The 16,548-nt window shown below is 35.0% G+C and overlaps 4 protein-coding genes across 4 annotated transcripts; 1 reads left to right on the forward strand and 3 right to left on the reverse strand.

Moving 5' to 3' along the window:
• The first annotated feature begins 231 nt into the window (after positions 1-231).
• LOC132629079 (uncharacterized) lies at positions 232-5,160 on the forward strand. Its single transcript, XM_060344817.1, has 12 exons — positions 232-999; positions 1,182-1,637; positions 1,724-1,837; positions 1,930-2,055; positions 2,466-2,612; positions 2,921-3,046; positions 3,207-3,438; positions 3,551-3,698; positions 4,012-4,066; positions 4,152-4,450; positions 4,540-4,770; positions 4,938-5,160. The coding sequence occupies exons 1-12, from the start codon at positions 232-234 to the stop codon at positions 5,158-5,160; spliced, it is 2,925 nt and encodes a 974-aa protein (XP_060200800.1).
• Positions 5,161-5,953: 793 nt separating this feature from the next.
• On the reverse strand, positions 5,954-11,889 carry LOC132627767 (uncharacterized). Its single transcript, XM_060343343.1, has 4 exons — positions 11,752-11,889; positions 7,803-10,353; positions 6,761-7,475; positions 5,954-6,528 (listed from the first exon to the last, which is right to left on the reverse strand). The coding sequence occupies exons 2-3, from the start codon at positions 8,390-8,392 to the stop codon at positions 7,028-7,030; spliced, it is 1,038 nt and encodes a 345-aa protein (XP_060199326.1). The 5' UTR covers positions 8,393-10,353; positions 11,752-11,889; the 3' UTR covers positions 5,954-6,528; positions 6,761-7,027.
• LOC132629080 (uncharacterized) lies at positions 6,088-7,003 on the reverse strand. Its single transcript, XM_060344818.1, has 2 exons — positions 6,761-7,003; positions 6,088-6,528 (listed from the first exon to the last, which is right to left on the reverse strand). Exons 1-2 carry the CDS (start codon positions 7,001-7,003, stop codon positions 6,088-6,090), a joined length of 684 nt encoding a protein of 227 aa, XP_060200801.1.
• Positions 11,671-16,295, reverse strand: LOC132627768 (uncharacterized). The gene is made up of 6 exons (XM_060343344.1): positions 15,844-16,295; positions 15,245-15,452; positions 13,813-13,954; positions 13,076-13,229; positions 12,072-12,263; positions 11,671-11,891 (listed from the first exon to the last, which is right to left on the reverse strand). The coding sequence occupies exons 1-6, from the start codon at positions 16,144-16,146 to the stop codon at positions 11,886-11,888; spliced, it is 1,005 nt and encodes a 334-aa protein (XP_060199327.1). The 5' UTR covers positions 16,147-16,295; the 3' UTR covers positions 11,671-11,885.
• Between the last annotated feature and the right edge of the window lie 253 nt (positions 16,296-16,548).

Raw genomic sequence — 16,548 nt, forward strand, 5'->3', positions numbered from 1 at the left:
ATGTATGTTTTAAAAAGCAGGCATGTGTATGTGTCAGATAAAAGGTGTATTTGTTCAACTTTTGTCAGCTAAACATCTTAATGACTGTTTTTTGTTTGCATGTATTTAATGACTGTGATAGCATTCGTATGTATTTTTGTATCTCATGTGTTGCCATTATATTCAAACTTTCAAGCCTCAAAATTCCTGGTTAAACGTCCCCCCACTCAACCGATACGTTATGCTTCATATATGAACCATAACATTAAAGATGAGTTGAAGGAAAAACTGACAGATAGACAATTCAAGTTATTTTCCAAAACTGGTTTTGGAAAATATATGGAGATGCAAGTTGACACCGAGGTGCAGGGTCAGTTGTTTAGGTGTTTTATGGTTAGGGAGTTGAAGCGTAGTAATAGCGATGCGTTTGTTATCGATATTAACGGGACGGAATTGACATTCGGTCTTTTTGAATTTGCTTTAATTACTGGTTTGAAGTGTTACGGGGATGAAGTTGTTTTTGACGAGGGTTCTAACAGATTGTTGGATCAATATTTCGGTGGTTCTGGTAATAGTGTTTTAAAGATGACTTTAAATAAGTGCTTTGAAGACAAGGATTGGGGTGTTGGTGATAACGCAGATGAAGATGCTGTAAAGATTGCTATCCTGTATTTCATTCATAATTACATACTTTCAAGTGAAAAGAGCAACGTCACAGTCCCAAGACATCATTTTGACTTGGTGGAGAGTGAACAGTACAATGAACATACTTGGGGTAAGGAAGCATTTGATGATTTGATTAAGAGTATTCACCACAAGATGGACAAGCCGAAGCAGTTTTATTGTCTACGGGGTTTCCCTTTTGCTATGCAAGTGTGGATATATGAGTGTTGCTCTAATGTTGACCCTAATTTAATGGTTAAAACCGAAAGCCGAATCCCAAAAATGTTTAATTGGAGAACAGTGAACCCAAAGCCATCTGTTAACTACTTGATGTTGGGCATGTTTAAGGACGGTGAGGTAAAATACTTACATTAAATATATGCTTACCAACTAGTTTTTTACACGTGCATTTTGCGTAATTTTTGCTGCTGTGTATTTGTAAAATACAGATAGGTTTTTTTCTAGCAATATAGGTCTGCTGTGTATTTGTAAACTACATAGAGGTTCTGAATTGACAGTTCACAATATATTATGTGCAGGACATTAGTTGTAAATTCAACAACATTGTTCCGACCATATCAGAGGTTGAGAAGCTTGGTCTGCGTGCATATCTGGTCAACAGACGTGCACCACCACCCCAAACACACCAAGAGGAGGAAAATGAATATGCTGATTTTACCACAACACCTCCCCATGTTGCCGCTGCCAAGAAAACTCAAAAGAACGATGCTTCAAAATCTCCACCGCACAAGAAGCCCAGGAAGATGTCGACGGCAGCATTGCTTGTTCAGAAGTCACCAACCACTATCCCAAAAAAACCTACAGTTGGACAATCATCTAAAAAATCTACTTCGGTGGTAGATAAGCCAGTTCAATCAAAGGAAAAAGAAAAAGATGCTCCAAGTGTCCACCGCGTTCCTGTTGACGACGTATCCACCAGCAAATCAGTTGACCTCACAAGTTTGAGGCAGGAACTTAATCAATTTAAGCAGGCAGTAAGTTTTCTAATTTTATTTTGATATTCATCAAACTACAAGCAAATGAGGATTTTTATGATGAATTTGTTGTTTTTACCATTTAGGCGGTTGCTGAATTCATGGTTTTTTTTACTGAGCTCAAGGATCTTCGCAAAACTATTGATAAAAAATTCAAAAAGGTTTTGGAACATGTCAAAGGGAAACAAAACTCAGAAAAGGTAAAAAAAAATCAATAAATACATACTCAAACGATTGCCTTCAGTGTGAAGTAGGAAGCATATGTATCTAACAAATACATATTTTTTTTTAGGATGATGACAGTGAAACTCATGTTCCTTTACATGATGGCAACATAAATCAACCAGCTGATGATTACATGGACCATGATGACGATATTCACATGGAGACTGATACGGGTGATGTGCATCCAACAGAGGTATATATATATATATATATATATATATATATATATATATATATATATATATATATATATATATATATATATATATATATATATATATATTTTAAATGTATTTATCATTTTTTAATCATTTTTATATGTTATTTTTTAATAAAAGATAATGCAGACATGATGAAAAATGGGGATCTATTGGACTTTAAAATATTATGTATTTGTTATTGATATGAAAAACAGTAGTGTCATGTATTTTTTTTTGTGTACTATTTTGTATGACAGCATGACTGTTCACTGTTTTCCTTATGTATTTGTTTACTGCTTTTGGACATCATCAACAAATACTTCTATGTATTTATGTATTTAATATTATTTTTTATATATTAGATTCATTTATTTTATATACTTTGGCCTGTGTTTTTTATAAGAAGAAGGGTCTTGCACCGGATATTCAAGTCGGTATTGGCAATGATAGCGGCGATACGCTGAAAGCTTCAACCGAAGAGATTGCGGAAGGAGGTGATCATTCAGGAGAACCGAAGACTTCGGTTGAACGTCCGGTGGATCCAACAGAGGTATTTTTTTATTCATTTTTATATCTTATTTTAAAAAAAATATAATTCAGGTATGCTGAAAATTTGGGAACTACTGGCATTTAAAATATTATGTATTTGATATTAATATGACAAAGAGTAGTGTCATGTATTTTTTTTGTGTACTGTTTGTTTCACACCATGACTGTTCACTGTTTTCTTTATGTATTTGTTTATTGCTTTTGGACATCATCAACAAATACTTTCTCATGTATTTATGTATTTTATATAGTTCTTTATCTATTAAATATATGTATTTTTATAGACTTTTGGCCTGTGTTTTTTTTAAGGAAAAGGGTATTGCACCGGATATTCAAGCTGATATTGGCAATGAGAGCGGCGATACGATGGAAGCTTCAACCGAAGAGATTGCAGAAGGAGGTGATCTTTCAGGAGAACCGAAGACTCGGTTGAACGTTCGGGGAAACATACTATGGAAGAGCAAAAATGTTCTGATGATTCAAATAATTCTGAGGTTCGATAACAACGAATTCTGATTCACCCATTTTTTCGGTTTTAAAATGTATCATACAAGTGATTGAATAATGTTTCTTTTTTGTATTTTTTTTTTAGTAGATGATCGCACAGGTGCTAGCAAATATAGCAGAATCAGAAATGACTAACGAACAAGTTCACACAGAAAAAACCGAGGAAAACACCAGCTCAACTGTCTTAGAGGAACCCCAGGCAGCAGTTTGTAACGCTCAGTCGTTGTCTCAGTGGTTGTTGCCTGATGAGTATTTACCAAGCCAAACCCCAGGGAAAGAAATCATGTTACATCCATCAGTCACACGAGCTACATGCCCCAGTAAATACAAGTCTTCATCGTTTGTGACAGATTTTGGTATATATCTACTTTTTAATTTACTTGTTTGTTTTTTTAATACGCAACTGTTAATGTTTAAAGACCAAATACACAGGTAGTATTTCGGGCAAGAATCATGTACATGGGTTTGATAAAAAATATTCATTCCAGATAGATCCCATTACTGGTCCACTTGATGTACAGATGGTGGATGAATACCGTACTTGGCTCCGAAACGGTCTGCTTGTGAGGCACGATAGCAAGTATGTGTTTTTCTCCCAGTTTTACATATAGTGATTCCGCATGATTTTTGTGAATAAGTTGATGTATTTGGTTTTTTTGTTGCCGCAGAAAGAACAACGAAAACCATTACAAAAAAAAATGATAGTTTTTGACAATTGAGTCAAATACAATTTTGGCATCACAACTGTCAATGATAAGAACTGGTTTTACCTGTTATCGATGGATGGTTTTGGAATGACGAGGTGATTTTTATCAGCAATGATATGCCTATCAACTAGTTGTTTTACAAGTGCACTTTGTGTATTTTAGCTGTTGTGTATTTGTAAAATACAGAGATGGATGTATTTCAGGACATTCGGTCTGCTGTGTTTTTGTAAAATACAGAGAGGTTCTGAAATCCACATTTTTGCTACTACGAAGTTTTTTTATGTATTTGACTGTGATCTAATTTATGTATTTTTTAACAATTCCAGCACATTGACGTCATTTTCTATTACTTTCGGAAGAAAGGAAAGTACGATAAAAGGAACAATTTCAGCTTCACCACTGTTGACTGCCTATTCAAGCAGAGAATTGATGTGGTCCACCACGCATATCGCAATGTTGAAACACAGACAACTGTGGCAAACGAAGAGCAAGTATTGATTGAGTATGTTAAGGGCCACAGGCTTATTGCCAATGTCCCGTGGCATACCGTTGACAACGTGTTAATACCGGTGAATATACGAGAAGAAAATCATTGGTTATTGGTACTCCTTTCATTCAAGGACAGGTATTTTTAATGATGAATTAAATATTTATCATTAGTTTTTCATTCATTAATTGGCCGCTGATTTTTTTATTTTTTTTTTAAATGTACAGGCGTCTGTATGTTTACAACTCGTATCAATCAGCCGGCCACAACGCAGTTGTTAGGAATGAAATAAAAAAGCTTGCTACACTGCTGCCACATTTCCTACATCTGGCTGGATTCTATGTAAATCAAAAAAGCATAGATTTGGTGAAAGACCCAGCATATGCGGATAGGGGACAGATCGATATCCTTGCAGTTGTCTATGTTGATAATCTTCCGCATCAAACTGCTGGTAGAACGTAAGTTGTAGACATACATTTTTAAAAATATCATAGAGTATCAAATACATGATATATCATATCAATTTATTATTCTTCTAAAATACATGAGTTGTTTGAACTTGAGATACCTTGTTTAGAACTTGAAACATATATTTTCTAATACAAGTTCTTTTTTTTTTTTTTAGGGACTGTGGTGTTTTTGTGGCAGCGTATGCTGAGTATTTGACATCGGGTGAAAGGATTGCAGATGTCATTGATGCACACATACAGCGTATGAGATACGGTGCACTCTTATGGGACTACGCTGAAGGCAAGGTTGCTGACAATGCAGAGAGTGATAATGAAGTTCCACCAAGACCGATTAGGCCAGCAATCGATTACGACACTGTAGATGCAATTGATGTTTGATAAATACTATTCGTGCATTCAATTTTTTTTTGTCCTTTTTTTCATTACAGCAAACAATCTGATGCTTTTAGATGTATTTTGACTTATGTTGGATAATTATCATTTAACCAAAGAAATCTCAGTGGTTTTATGTTCCATCTGTTTGATGTACTTAGTTCCATATATTGTCAAATAAATCTGAAGTTTGAAAAAAATACAGTAAAATGCGACATCATGAATCCACAAATACATTTATTAACCAGGTTCACAAAATATGTATGTTTAATTCCCCAGGTTCACAAAATATGTATGTTTTAGATATATTTTAGGTTAATAAACACATCTTGCGTATTTGATATGGCCAGCACAACTATATGATTTCAATAAAAAAAAAATAATTCAAATAAACCATCTTCATCAGTTTCGGAAACAATACGTACGTTTTTATACCACATATGCTGTGCTACGAGGTTGAATAGACAACACCATTTCATACTGGAACATGGTTTGCCTTTTTTTTGTGTTAAAAATACATGAACATTACCGTGTAATTTTAGGATCACAAAAACCATGTATGTTCTATTACAGTTTATACCATTTTTCAGAAGGCCAATAAATACATAATTTTAAGTTGACATTACCAGCACAACTACGATCCTCCAATCCAAAAAAAATCGAAAATAAAAATAACTTTATCATTTTTACAGATATAATATGTATGTTATTTTACCAAGTACGCATTATTTTTTTATGTTGAAAAAAACACCATACGTATTGTGAAAAAAAATTCAATTAAGATCATTTTGAATGGGACATTCATTTCATTGCAAAAATATCTATAATACTACAACAAGTGTCAATGGAAGTTTTTGACACAAGTGTTCAAATACTTAAATAACCAATCTATCTTCGGTAAAAAAGTTAAATGGATAGGAACACAAGAAAAATTCACTTCCTCAGAGGCTCAAAACTACATGAACGTCTGTTATGCCCAACTTGTCCACAAGTACTGCAAGCATGTCTGCCCTTTCCAAATAACAATTCACTTAAAGGCTTATCACGCCTCTTCTTTGGCCTACCAGGCGGTCTCTTGTATCTTGGGGGCAAAACCACATCCTCCAAGATGTGGTTGGGAATGTTCCATTCACGCTCGTCGGGTAGAGGATCCACAGGTACATCATATGTCTTCAACACGGTCGCCGGTTTGAACAAATCAGAGCAATAATCCTCAGCAACCAGATTTTTCTTTTTAATGACAGCCCATGCATGCGGGCAGGGGATTTCATCTAGTTGAAACATACGACAACTGCTAGTTTTGCTATTCAAATTAAGAATGAATCGTCGTCCTCCATCATGTACTGTGTACACGAATTCTGTTGACGGTTCTACCTGAAAAAATAAATATTACATGTATTTGTTATTGAAACAATCAGAATTTTAAAATAAATGAACAAATCATTAAACAAATACATATCAATTTTCAAAGGTAGTCATATAATTTACATTAACACTAACTGTTCATGGATACCAAATACACAAATGTATAATGTGTAGAAACACCAGATTAGTACAAGTACAAGTTTGTCAAATAAATTATAACACGCATTAAAATGAAACATACCGTCATTCGTAGACATAGATACTCGTTGATTGATAGCATTTTCTGAAACTTTTTACCGAGTGTAGTGAACGTGTATGTTCCATTTCTCCGGTTATTGTAATTCCATCTCCCAAACATCCTTCTAACTTCTTCGAGAAAGTCATATATAGGCAGTTCTCTAGCTGCTAGAAGATGTCGGTTAATGCACTCTGCTATGTTAGAAGTCATTGTCCACCCTCGGTTAACAGATGGAGTCCCATTCATTCGTTTATGGGAGCGACTCTCTGTTCACATTCTCCACCGGGTCATCAAGTGATTAGCCAGCTCAATCCATTTCTCCGTTTTACGCATTCTGATATGTGAACCCGGGTAAGTCTTATCCAAAATGTATAGATATCCAGGTAGTCTTTTATAAGAATCAGCCGGTTCACCCATTAAATCATTCATCGCCCTTTCTTTGGCCCGCCAAGCAACCATGTACGACACATCCATTCCGAAATCATTTTTGTCCTCCGCAATGTCTTTAGGCGTATATTTCCTCTTATGATTTGATATTTTTGGTTTGACAATCCCACTTATCAACCGACTTGTAGCTTGGCATTGGGAATAAACCTTTTCCTTCAATGGACATGTATGTTTGTCTTGAAACTCCCTAACTCTAAACATTCCTGACTTACCGACACTTGACGCCCTGAATTTCCAATCACACTCTCCTGATACGCACACAAGAGTGTAGCTACAACAAAAAAACAAGAGAAATAAATAAATAAAAAAACAGATTAATGTAAAATGCATCAGTAATGTATTTATTCTTGTTTTATTAATACAAAAGGACAGATGAGTAACTTTACCATATGTAAATAAGTTAATCAAATGCAAACCAAACCAAATACATTATTTATGAATACAAATACATACAAATCAGTATTGATTCTACTTTATAATAAACATACACATGCTGAGAAATACTTCCACTCGTACAAATTAACAAACATACACTGTCACGGTTCAAATACATAACAACACACAGTTGCAAATACATAAACAAATGCAAATTTAGTACCTTATTGCATTGCTCCTTTCTGTCCGATAGTTGAACCTATTCATAATTGCATAATTCACCATCACAGATTTTAATGTATCTTTATCCTTGTATACTTGATTGACGACAACTACTTTTTGGTTCTTGTCATCAATAACCATACCCTTGTTGTTTTCGAATAACAAATCAGCCTTTCCACAACTTGATGATGCAAAATCATGGGAACCAACTGTTTGATTCGTGTATCCGATTTGCAAATAATCACCTTCAACACAACTCTCATCCGATATACATATCTCCATGCTTCTATCAGTTGTAATGATACATAATGGGTACATTGGTAATGCTTTGTTCTCTTTTTTCAGTTCCACATACACCCTAACACCCATGTCATTGTGAATTTCCATTGGAATATAATCACCTTCAACCATGTATTTTATGCTTATGATTTTCATTTTCGTGTCCAAATTCAATTGTGTTGCAACTGTTTGTAACAATTCCTCATACGTCGAATACTCCTTGAAAGTCACAGCATCGATTTTGTAATTGACGTATTTATTCTCGTCGTTCCAAATACCAGAGTGTCTAATCAACGATGAAATATTGGCCATTTTATATAAAAAAAAAAAAAAAATCCTTGAATCACTGTGTCAACATAAAACCTGTAATATGTATGCCCTACATAATATTCACGTTCAAATTTAAATAATTTATACAAATTAGAATTACTCACTAATAATTCTAATATAACATACACATATTGAATTACACTCCAGAATACATAGTTTAGCATAAACTGATATGAAAAATAGTTGACAAATACATAGTTTATATAGTTCAGAAATACATAGTTTAGACAGTGCATAAATACATAGTTTGGATATTATAAAAATACATAGTAAACATAGTTCAGTTCACATTGTACAGAAATACATTGTTTAGATATTGAATTACAGTTCAGAAATACGTAGTTTAGATTGAGGAACAAAAAAAATATGAACTGGATCTTCGGAAAGTTATTGATGAACACTTCGAAAAGTTATTGGAATGTGTAAAAGAGAAAACATATTGGAATATAACATACATATATTTTGACACTTCAGAAATAATTAGTTTTAGCATAAATTGCTACTTATATGAAAATTAGTTCAGAAAAACATAGTTTAGCTTCAGAAAAATAAAAGATATGAACTGGATCCTTTTTTTTTGGATTCCTAACCATTCATGTACATTAACATACTTTCAACCGAAATTTTCAAAAGCATTGTTCATTCATTGACACGCTTACAATGAGATTACCTCATTATTTTCGAATATCAGTGATGAAGACAGAAATAAAAAAAAAATCAGAAGAATAAAACAACTCTCACATTATGATCCAAGAAAAAAATTGAAATCACATAAATACAAATTGAAGAGACGAAATTTGTGAAATGAAAAAAAGTGTTTTTGCACGAATTACCTGATGATTGACGTGTTTGTGTTTGTTACTATAATTTCAGATTTAATTTGAAATTTGAATTTTTACGGTTTTGACTGTTGAAGAATGAATGGAAGAAGAGATACGTGTAAGGAAAGGGAATATTATAGCTTATTTTGTGGAAAGGAAGGTAAAAAATATATTGATTTCTCATTTAATATCACCACGTTTAGAGGCTAAAATAAAGGAAGTTGTTCCTTTTTTTACCGTATGCTCATGTATTTGCTGACAACAAATACATCCGAAAACATACACAAATAAACAGATTTTTAGCTACGAATGGTAATATTAAAAAGGGTAGTTACAAATGGTAGGAAGCTACAATAAGGTAGTCATTTGAGAAATTTTGCCTTAAATAAATAGCATAGTCGGCTTAAACAATAGCGCTAACGGGCTCGTAAATTAGGGTTAGGTTTGAGTAGGCTAAGGCTAACTACAGAAAACCTAATGGACCAGAACGATTGTATTAAATGAGCTAAAAAAAAATCGAACAGAACAGGCTGGTTAGAGGTGTTGGGTTGGGAAGGGGCTAAACTTGACAATTTGGACACTTTCGCAAGTGCACGAGCAATCAATACGTGATTATCTCAGGAAGAGGGACAGTAAATTTTTGCAGCTTATGATAATAAAATTCATTTATTTGTTGAATACAAGTAGTTCAGAATTGAGGCGCAATGATTAATTGTTAATAAGCATATTGCATTTCCCTAGCACCTTTGAACTGCTACAGTTTAATATCAGTCCACCAGCTAGACTGTAGCCATTAGTAAACATTATCACTAACTGCATTTTAAACTCTAAAAAGCTATGCAAACATGCTTGCTGCTGTTACTCCGCAAGCTTGCAAACAATGTAAAGAGCACCGTGTTCTAACAGTAGCATTTACAGAACATTAAGTGCCCATGGAGATTCACATCAAATCAATCCAGATCAAAAAGCAGATAAAGATGATGTGAAAAGGCCATTGAGCAGCAAATTAACCTACACAATGGAAAGATAACAGGAAAGGCAGCAGCAGGCAAAACTTGAACGAAGTGCAGAACGATAGAAAGATAGTTTGGCCAATGAACCGCGTCAAGACTTGAATTCAAACTGTCATAACAAAATCCATTGTACTTGCTTAATGGAGGCGACCATTTTCAGGACCCTTTAATTAACACCAAAAGACTGTGAAGCACAAAACCTAGTACTCCGAAATACTTATAGAATTGTAGTATGTTTACAAAATAGTCTTTCAAAATTAAGTTTTACTCCTATCAAGTTAACTCAACAATTATAAAATTAGGAAAAGAATGTCAAAATTACCACTTTGATTCTAGTTGTTACTACTTTTTTCCAACTTCGTTACTATTTCGTTTATAAAGTTACTACAGGAATCAAAAGAAAAAAAGGATCTTAAGCACAGCAAAATCCTTCTTACATGTATCCTTGGTGGAAGGGTCAGCTAAACAAGTGATGCGAAATGGAGTTCACAAAAAAAAAAATCGAGTCTCCCCAGCATGTGTAACGACGTCATAGGGCCGGCTATACACCTGGCGACTTCTTGTTTGAGCAAACAATAAAGAAGTTAGCCGAACCTATTCTCTAATAATGCTGTTCAATAAGCATAGTCGGCGACTGGATTAAAGTGTTACAATTGAGCAGTGAGATTAAAATGCCTCCTATACCTATAGACCCAATTAATATGTTACTCTATTACTCCCTCTGTCTCAATTTATGTGGCACACTTTCCTTTTTAGTCTGTCCAAAAAAAATGTCACCTTTCTATGTTTAGACACAATTTAACTTTACGAAATGATTTACGGGACAGAGGGAGTAACTTCTATCCAAACTCACTTAGAAGTATGATGATGTGTGCAACTCCCAGAGTGAACATACTCTTAATTCTTTTCACTGACTCACAATGGTAAGACTACTGCCAAATGGAATTTTGGGTCTTCAGCGTTCTGGAGTTGTTCAGAAACAGCCTCCCTATCTTCAGAGATAGGGGTAAGGTCTGCGTACACTTTACCCTCCCCAAACCCCACATTATAGGATTTCACTGGGTATGTTGTTGTAGCGTTCTGGAGTTGGTAAGATTAAGTTTGCTTTTCTAGATCTTTCGCTCTAGCATGTAACGTCCCTGTCTCTTAGATGGACACTACGGAATAAGTCTCCTACCTTCACTGGCTTTCATAGATTAGCAACTCCTGCCTTCTATTTCAATTTTTCAGCAGTATCCAATAAATTAGTTTAGTGTCTCCACTTTCTCCAAGCCCAATTTTCCCTTTATTATATAAATTTGTTCATTTCTCCTACTCTTCTTGTTTTCTTTTTCCTTTTTAAGGTGGGAGTATAGTAGAAGTCTGTAGAATTTAAGGCATTGACTTGGTCATAGCAAAGCATCAGCGACGTCAATTGCTTGAGAGCTTTTTCAAAGAACAAATTAAGTCGACACATTGATTTAATCAGAAGAAGGTACAGATTGGGCTCTGTAGAAGGAACATATACCTGTTAAAATGGAGCCACATAACAGAATCAGATAATTTATCATTTCTCGACCCTTTAAAAATTACATATCATCTTCAGGTCTCTGCTTGATCGGGGGAACTCTCCAAAGGTGATAAACAAAAACGCTCCTGCCCCTATTCCTGCAATTAAAAAAGAAGTTTATTCAATTTAATCTCCTCCCTAATTGATGTGCAACTTTAATTACTTTTTCACTTCTGCCACATTTGGAAAGAAGCAAGAGATAGACAATTAATAGTCACAGTTGCTGTAGTCACAACTAAGAATTGAAGGAGAAGTATCTAAAAGTGTGTCCGTTAGACCTTGAATCTCTTTCGCCGTCCTTCCTCAGAACTAAATTGAGAGACTCGCGACCGCTGCCTATGACCTTCATCTCTTTCTTCTACTCCTCTTCCTGGCATTCTCTTTCTTTCTTCTATTTGATGTCTGGCATCTTGGAAGAATCCATCCTTATCCCAAGTCACGTCATAATCAGCTCTGAGTCGTGATCCTTGCTGCACAAATATCAATCACATGATTAACCAAAAACCAATAGCATCAAATGAAAATCAATTTCTTTGAAGGATCAGCAGAACGTGTCATTAAAACTGGAGTACGTAAAATCTAACTTTTGCCGGTTGAGCAACAACGCCATCAAGGATTGTTGGCTATCAATTAATGCATATGCACAAGCAAAATGTACTCCCTCTATCCCATTTTTATGTAAAGGTGTTTGATTGAGCATGTAGCACGTGGTTTAAGAAAGGAAGATGACCCATCAAACTTGTGATCCAAAACACGCCATAGACATTTTTTGGCCATAGAATCATGTCATTAAGGGTAAAATGGGAAGTTTAAAGTTAGATTGTTCCTAAATATAGAAAGATAACCTTCTTTTTGAGAAAGACCAAAAAGGAAAGTGTACCACATAAAAATGGGACAAAGGGAGTATGTAAGTACAACAAACATTTGTAACACTTATTAAAGCATTAGGCTTTTTGACGAAAACTTATTAAATCAGTAGCTAAGTAAGGCTTTAAGTGCTTATACATATATCCAAGCACATGTTAGATATTTAATTCATAAATGTCTTTGAGTGCTAAAGAAGATGAGAAGGATTAATCCATAAAGTATAATTCTCCAATATGTTTCAACAGAGAATCAATTACAATATAGCCACACCTCAAGTTTTTCTTCCTTTTAACTATGTAAAAGCTGTTTCATTTATTTCAATTTTGGCCGAGCAACTGCTACCCTTCAAAGTGCCATGGGATGCTAACTATAGGAAAAAAGTAAAAACAATAGACTGATGTACCAACAAATATACCTTTTGTAATGAGCGACCACACAAAACCTTCAAGGCGTCAAAGAAGTCCTTGTGCGTCTCAAACCGCACTACAATCTTACAATGAAGACCAGAAACTATGTCTCCTTCATCTGCATCGTCACCTATACCATTGTCCTCAGCAACATGAAGATTCCTATCCAAGAGAAAGATGAGATAAGAAAAATAAAAGATGAGAAGTACCAAAGAAAGAGCAGTAAGAATATATGATAAGCTTCGGAGCTAAAATCTGGAAAGAGAGGGTGAGCGATCAGCAAGTTCCTTTCCTTTCCCATCCCATCTTTTCTTGGATAAATGGAAATAATGAAATAAATAAGGGCATAGTAGACCCTTTCAAAGGAGAGGCAAAAATAGGGATGCAGAGTACAGAATAAGGTACTCTCCAGCTCTACACAACATATAGTTGGATTCAATTGAGACGTGATTGTTTAATAAATTTTGGTAGGTAACTACATTTCTGAAGAAAAAACTTTTCAGAACTTTTAGTAGGTACCAATATCACTTTAGAAAACTTTTTCTTAACAAAGGTTAAAAAATGCACTTGATACATTTCGTGCACGAGATATACATGAAGCTAGTTGCTGCAAGTATCCATGACCAAATAGACAGCATTCAACATCATAACAAACAATTCAAATGTCAAACATGCAGTCAAACAAATAATACTTTTTTCATAAACAGTCTAATAGATAATATAAAGAAAAACTAACAGAAAGTACCTTATCTTTCCAAGCGCAGAAATAATTGTGTGAGTAACCAGCATTGAGGGCTTAGAAGAGACCCTCGTCTCTGCAAACCATCGTGATGGCATACCTTTCAAGATGATCGTATCTGGCTGCATCCTTCCACTCCTCTGATATCCTGTAAAGAAGAAAATAGGAGAGAGAATTATTTCTAGGTAACAAGCCTGTGAAAAGCACTACTTATCAGATCATTATTAAAATCTTGTTCCCCAATTGTATTACTACTGTTGTTTCTTTTACTTGGGTTATCTTTACTATTTTTTATGTCAAAACTTTTCTTTTCTGCAGTATTTTCACCATAGCTTTTGCTCTTGTATTTGTTACACCTGTTTTGGAAAATGTTTTTCTTGAGCCGAGGGTCTATCAAAAACAATCTATCTACCTCACACAAGTTAGGGGTAACGTCTGCGTCCACCCTACCATCCCCAGAATCGAATTGTGGGATCACCCCACTTGTGGGATATCACTGGGTATGTTGTTGTTGACCAACCCTGTGAAAAGCATGGACCATTTACACTGGCGCATCATTTTACGCTGGCATGAATTCACCAACAGTATAATGAGGAACCAAGTACTCTTAGCTCATTCAAAATACAAACTCAGCCAGAAGCTTTGATACTATTAGACTGAATGAGCTCAAGTTGTCAGCGTTTCAGCTCTATACCCTTTATGTACAGCTTCAGAAACATAAGGTCTTCCATATACACCACATAACAACTAAAAAGTCTAATATTTAGCATGATTTCTTCTTAGCTCCTCATTTGAAAGTTAAAAGCCACATTTTCTTATCTAACTATCACATTTCATTCGTCACCTTTCAGGCAGATTCACTTCTACATTGAGGGAAAGTCATACAGACCAGTGAAACCAGTCTCAAAAAAAAAAGAGGCTATTATTCTTCTTATATAAAATAAAAAGGCAGAATACATAGATTGACACTCAAAACTTGGCATCTACTGTCAGTTGAACACTCCAACTAACAAAATGATCATCTAGACACTTCAACTCATCTCCACAGTGTCAATTGCACACTCCAACTTACAAAATGATCATCTAAACACCTCCAAAAGTTATGCGCCACGTTAGCGTCGGGTGTCCACGAGACACAATGGGGACGAGTTGAGGTATCTAGATATGCATTCTCAAAAATTGGAGAGCTTAGTTGCCAGTTGAGGCCAAGTTAAGGTGTCTATCTATGTATTATGCCGAAACAACCAAGTTTCTTCACTATTCTTGTTTTCGTTTTCCGGCTAGTACAGCAACGAAATATCTATATTAAAATCCACTCCGCTCCATTAGATTCTTTACGGGCCGTTTTCTACTAACATACAAATCTCTAAACAAACATAAAGCAAGTATACCAGCATTACTATCCAAAACACTGAAAACACATAAAATATTTACTAACCACGAGCACCAAAAGCAATAATCTCTTCCCACTTCTTCTTTATTCCTTCAAAATCATCACTCACCGGCACTTCCACATTCAACTTAAACTTCACACCTTCCAAATTCAACTCAATCCCATCCAATTTCTCCACAAAACCCTTCCTCCATTCTACAAACTTCTTATCAGCTATCTCCACATCATCCACAGTTTCAGTTTCACCAATCACCTGTTGGAATAGAAATAACAAGGCGTCATGCAGAAGCTAATAATTTGCAAACCTTCAAATGACATAGATCAAAAACAAAGAGAACTATAATAAAAGGGCCTAATATTTTAATAGGTTCGGTCAATAGACCTCACATGAAAAACTAATACTCCCTCTATTTCAATTTACGTGAACCCATTTGACTGGGCACGGAATTCTTTCTTACGTGAACCCATTTGACTGGACACGGAATTTAAGAAAGAAGAGCAAAATTTTAAACTTGTGTATAAAGATCAATTGTCTTCGAATATAAAAAAAGATCATTCTTTTTGGCACAGATAAGACCTTTTTGGCACAGATAAAACTATGGAGAAAATAATCTTTCCCAAATTACGGGCAAACCTAACATCACCTTAGATAGAAACCCTAAGTCGTGAACAAAAAGGCGACCACGCGCTACAGGTTCCACGCGCTTGCGCTTGTTAAGGTCTTTGAATTTACGGATTTCGAGGTCTTCTTCAGGAATGGAGATCGAGAATCTGGATTTGACGTAATCGATTAATGATCGCTTGAACTTCCATTCATCGATTGGAGAAACGGATTTGTCAGCACGGTAGATTGTTAAGAGGAGCTTAATTCGAGGGATTAGAGATAATCCGCTTTCCAGTTCTAGGGTTTCGTTTGGCCGGAGAGTGTTTAACGGTTGATTACTCATCGTCCCCGGTCAGCTTTCGGTCAAGCTAAGTTGAGACTTGAGACTTGAGCTATTTATGAGTTGGACTTACGGCTATGCCTTTTGTACTTTTAATAATGACGGCACTAAGGTGACTAAGGTCAAAGTAATATGGAGCGTTTGGACATGAAAATATTCACTTTAAAATTTCACATCCAACTTGATGTTGTATTTCAAATTTGTAAAAAAAGCTTATAACTTGGTGTCCTACTTGCTTTTCACTTTTAAGTTGTATTTTAAATTTGAAAAGTATATTCGAGCATGAATTTCATTCCAAATATTATGTACAAGAAATATAACCAAACATAACTCTATCGTCAACTCCAAATTCATAAATTTCAAATAAAATGAAAAATACTTGGAATCTATGGGCAAACGACTACT

The sequence above is a fragment of the Lycium barbarum genome, chromosome 2, assembly GCF_019175385.1.
Source record: "Lycium barbarum isolate Lr01 chromosome 2, ASM1917538v2, whole genome shotgun sequence".
NCBI lineage: Eukaryota > Viridiplantae > Streptophyta > Magnoliopsida > Solanales > Solanaceae > Lycium > Lycium barbarum.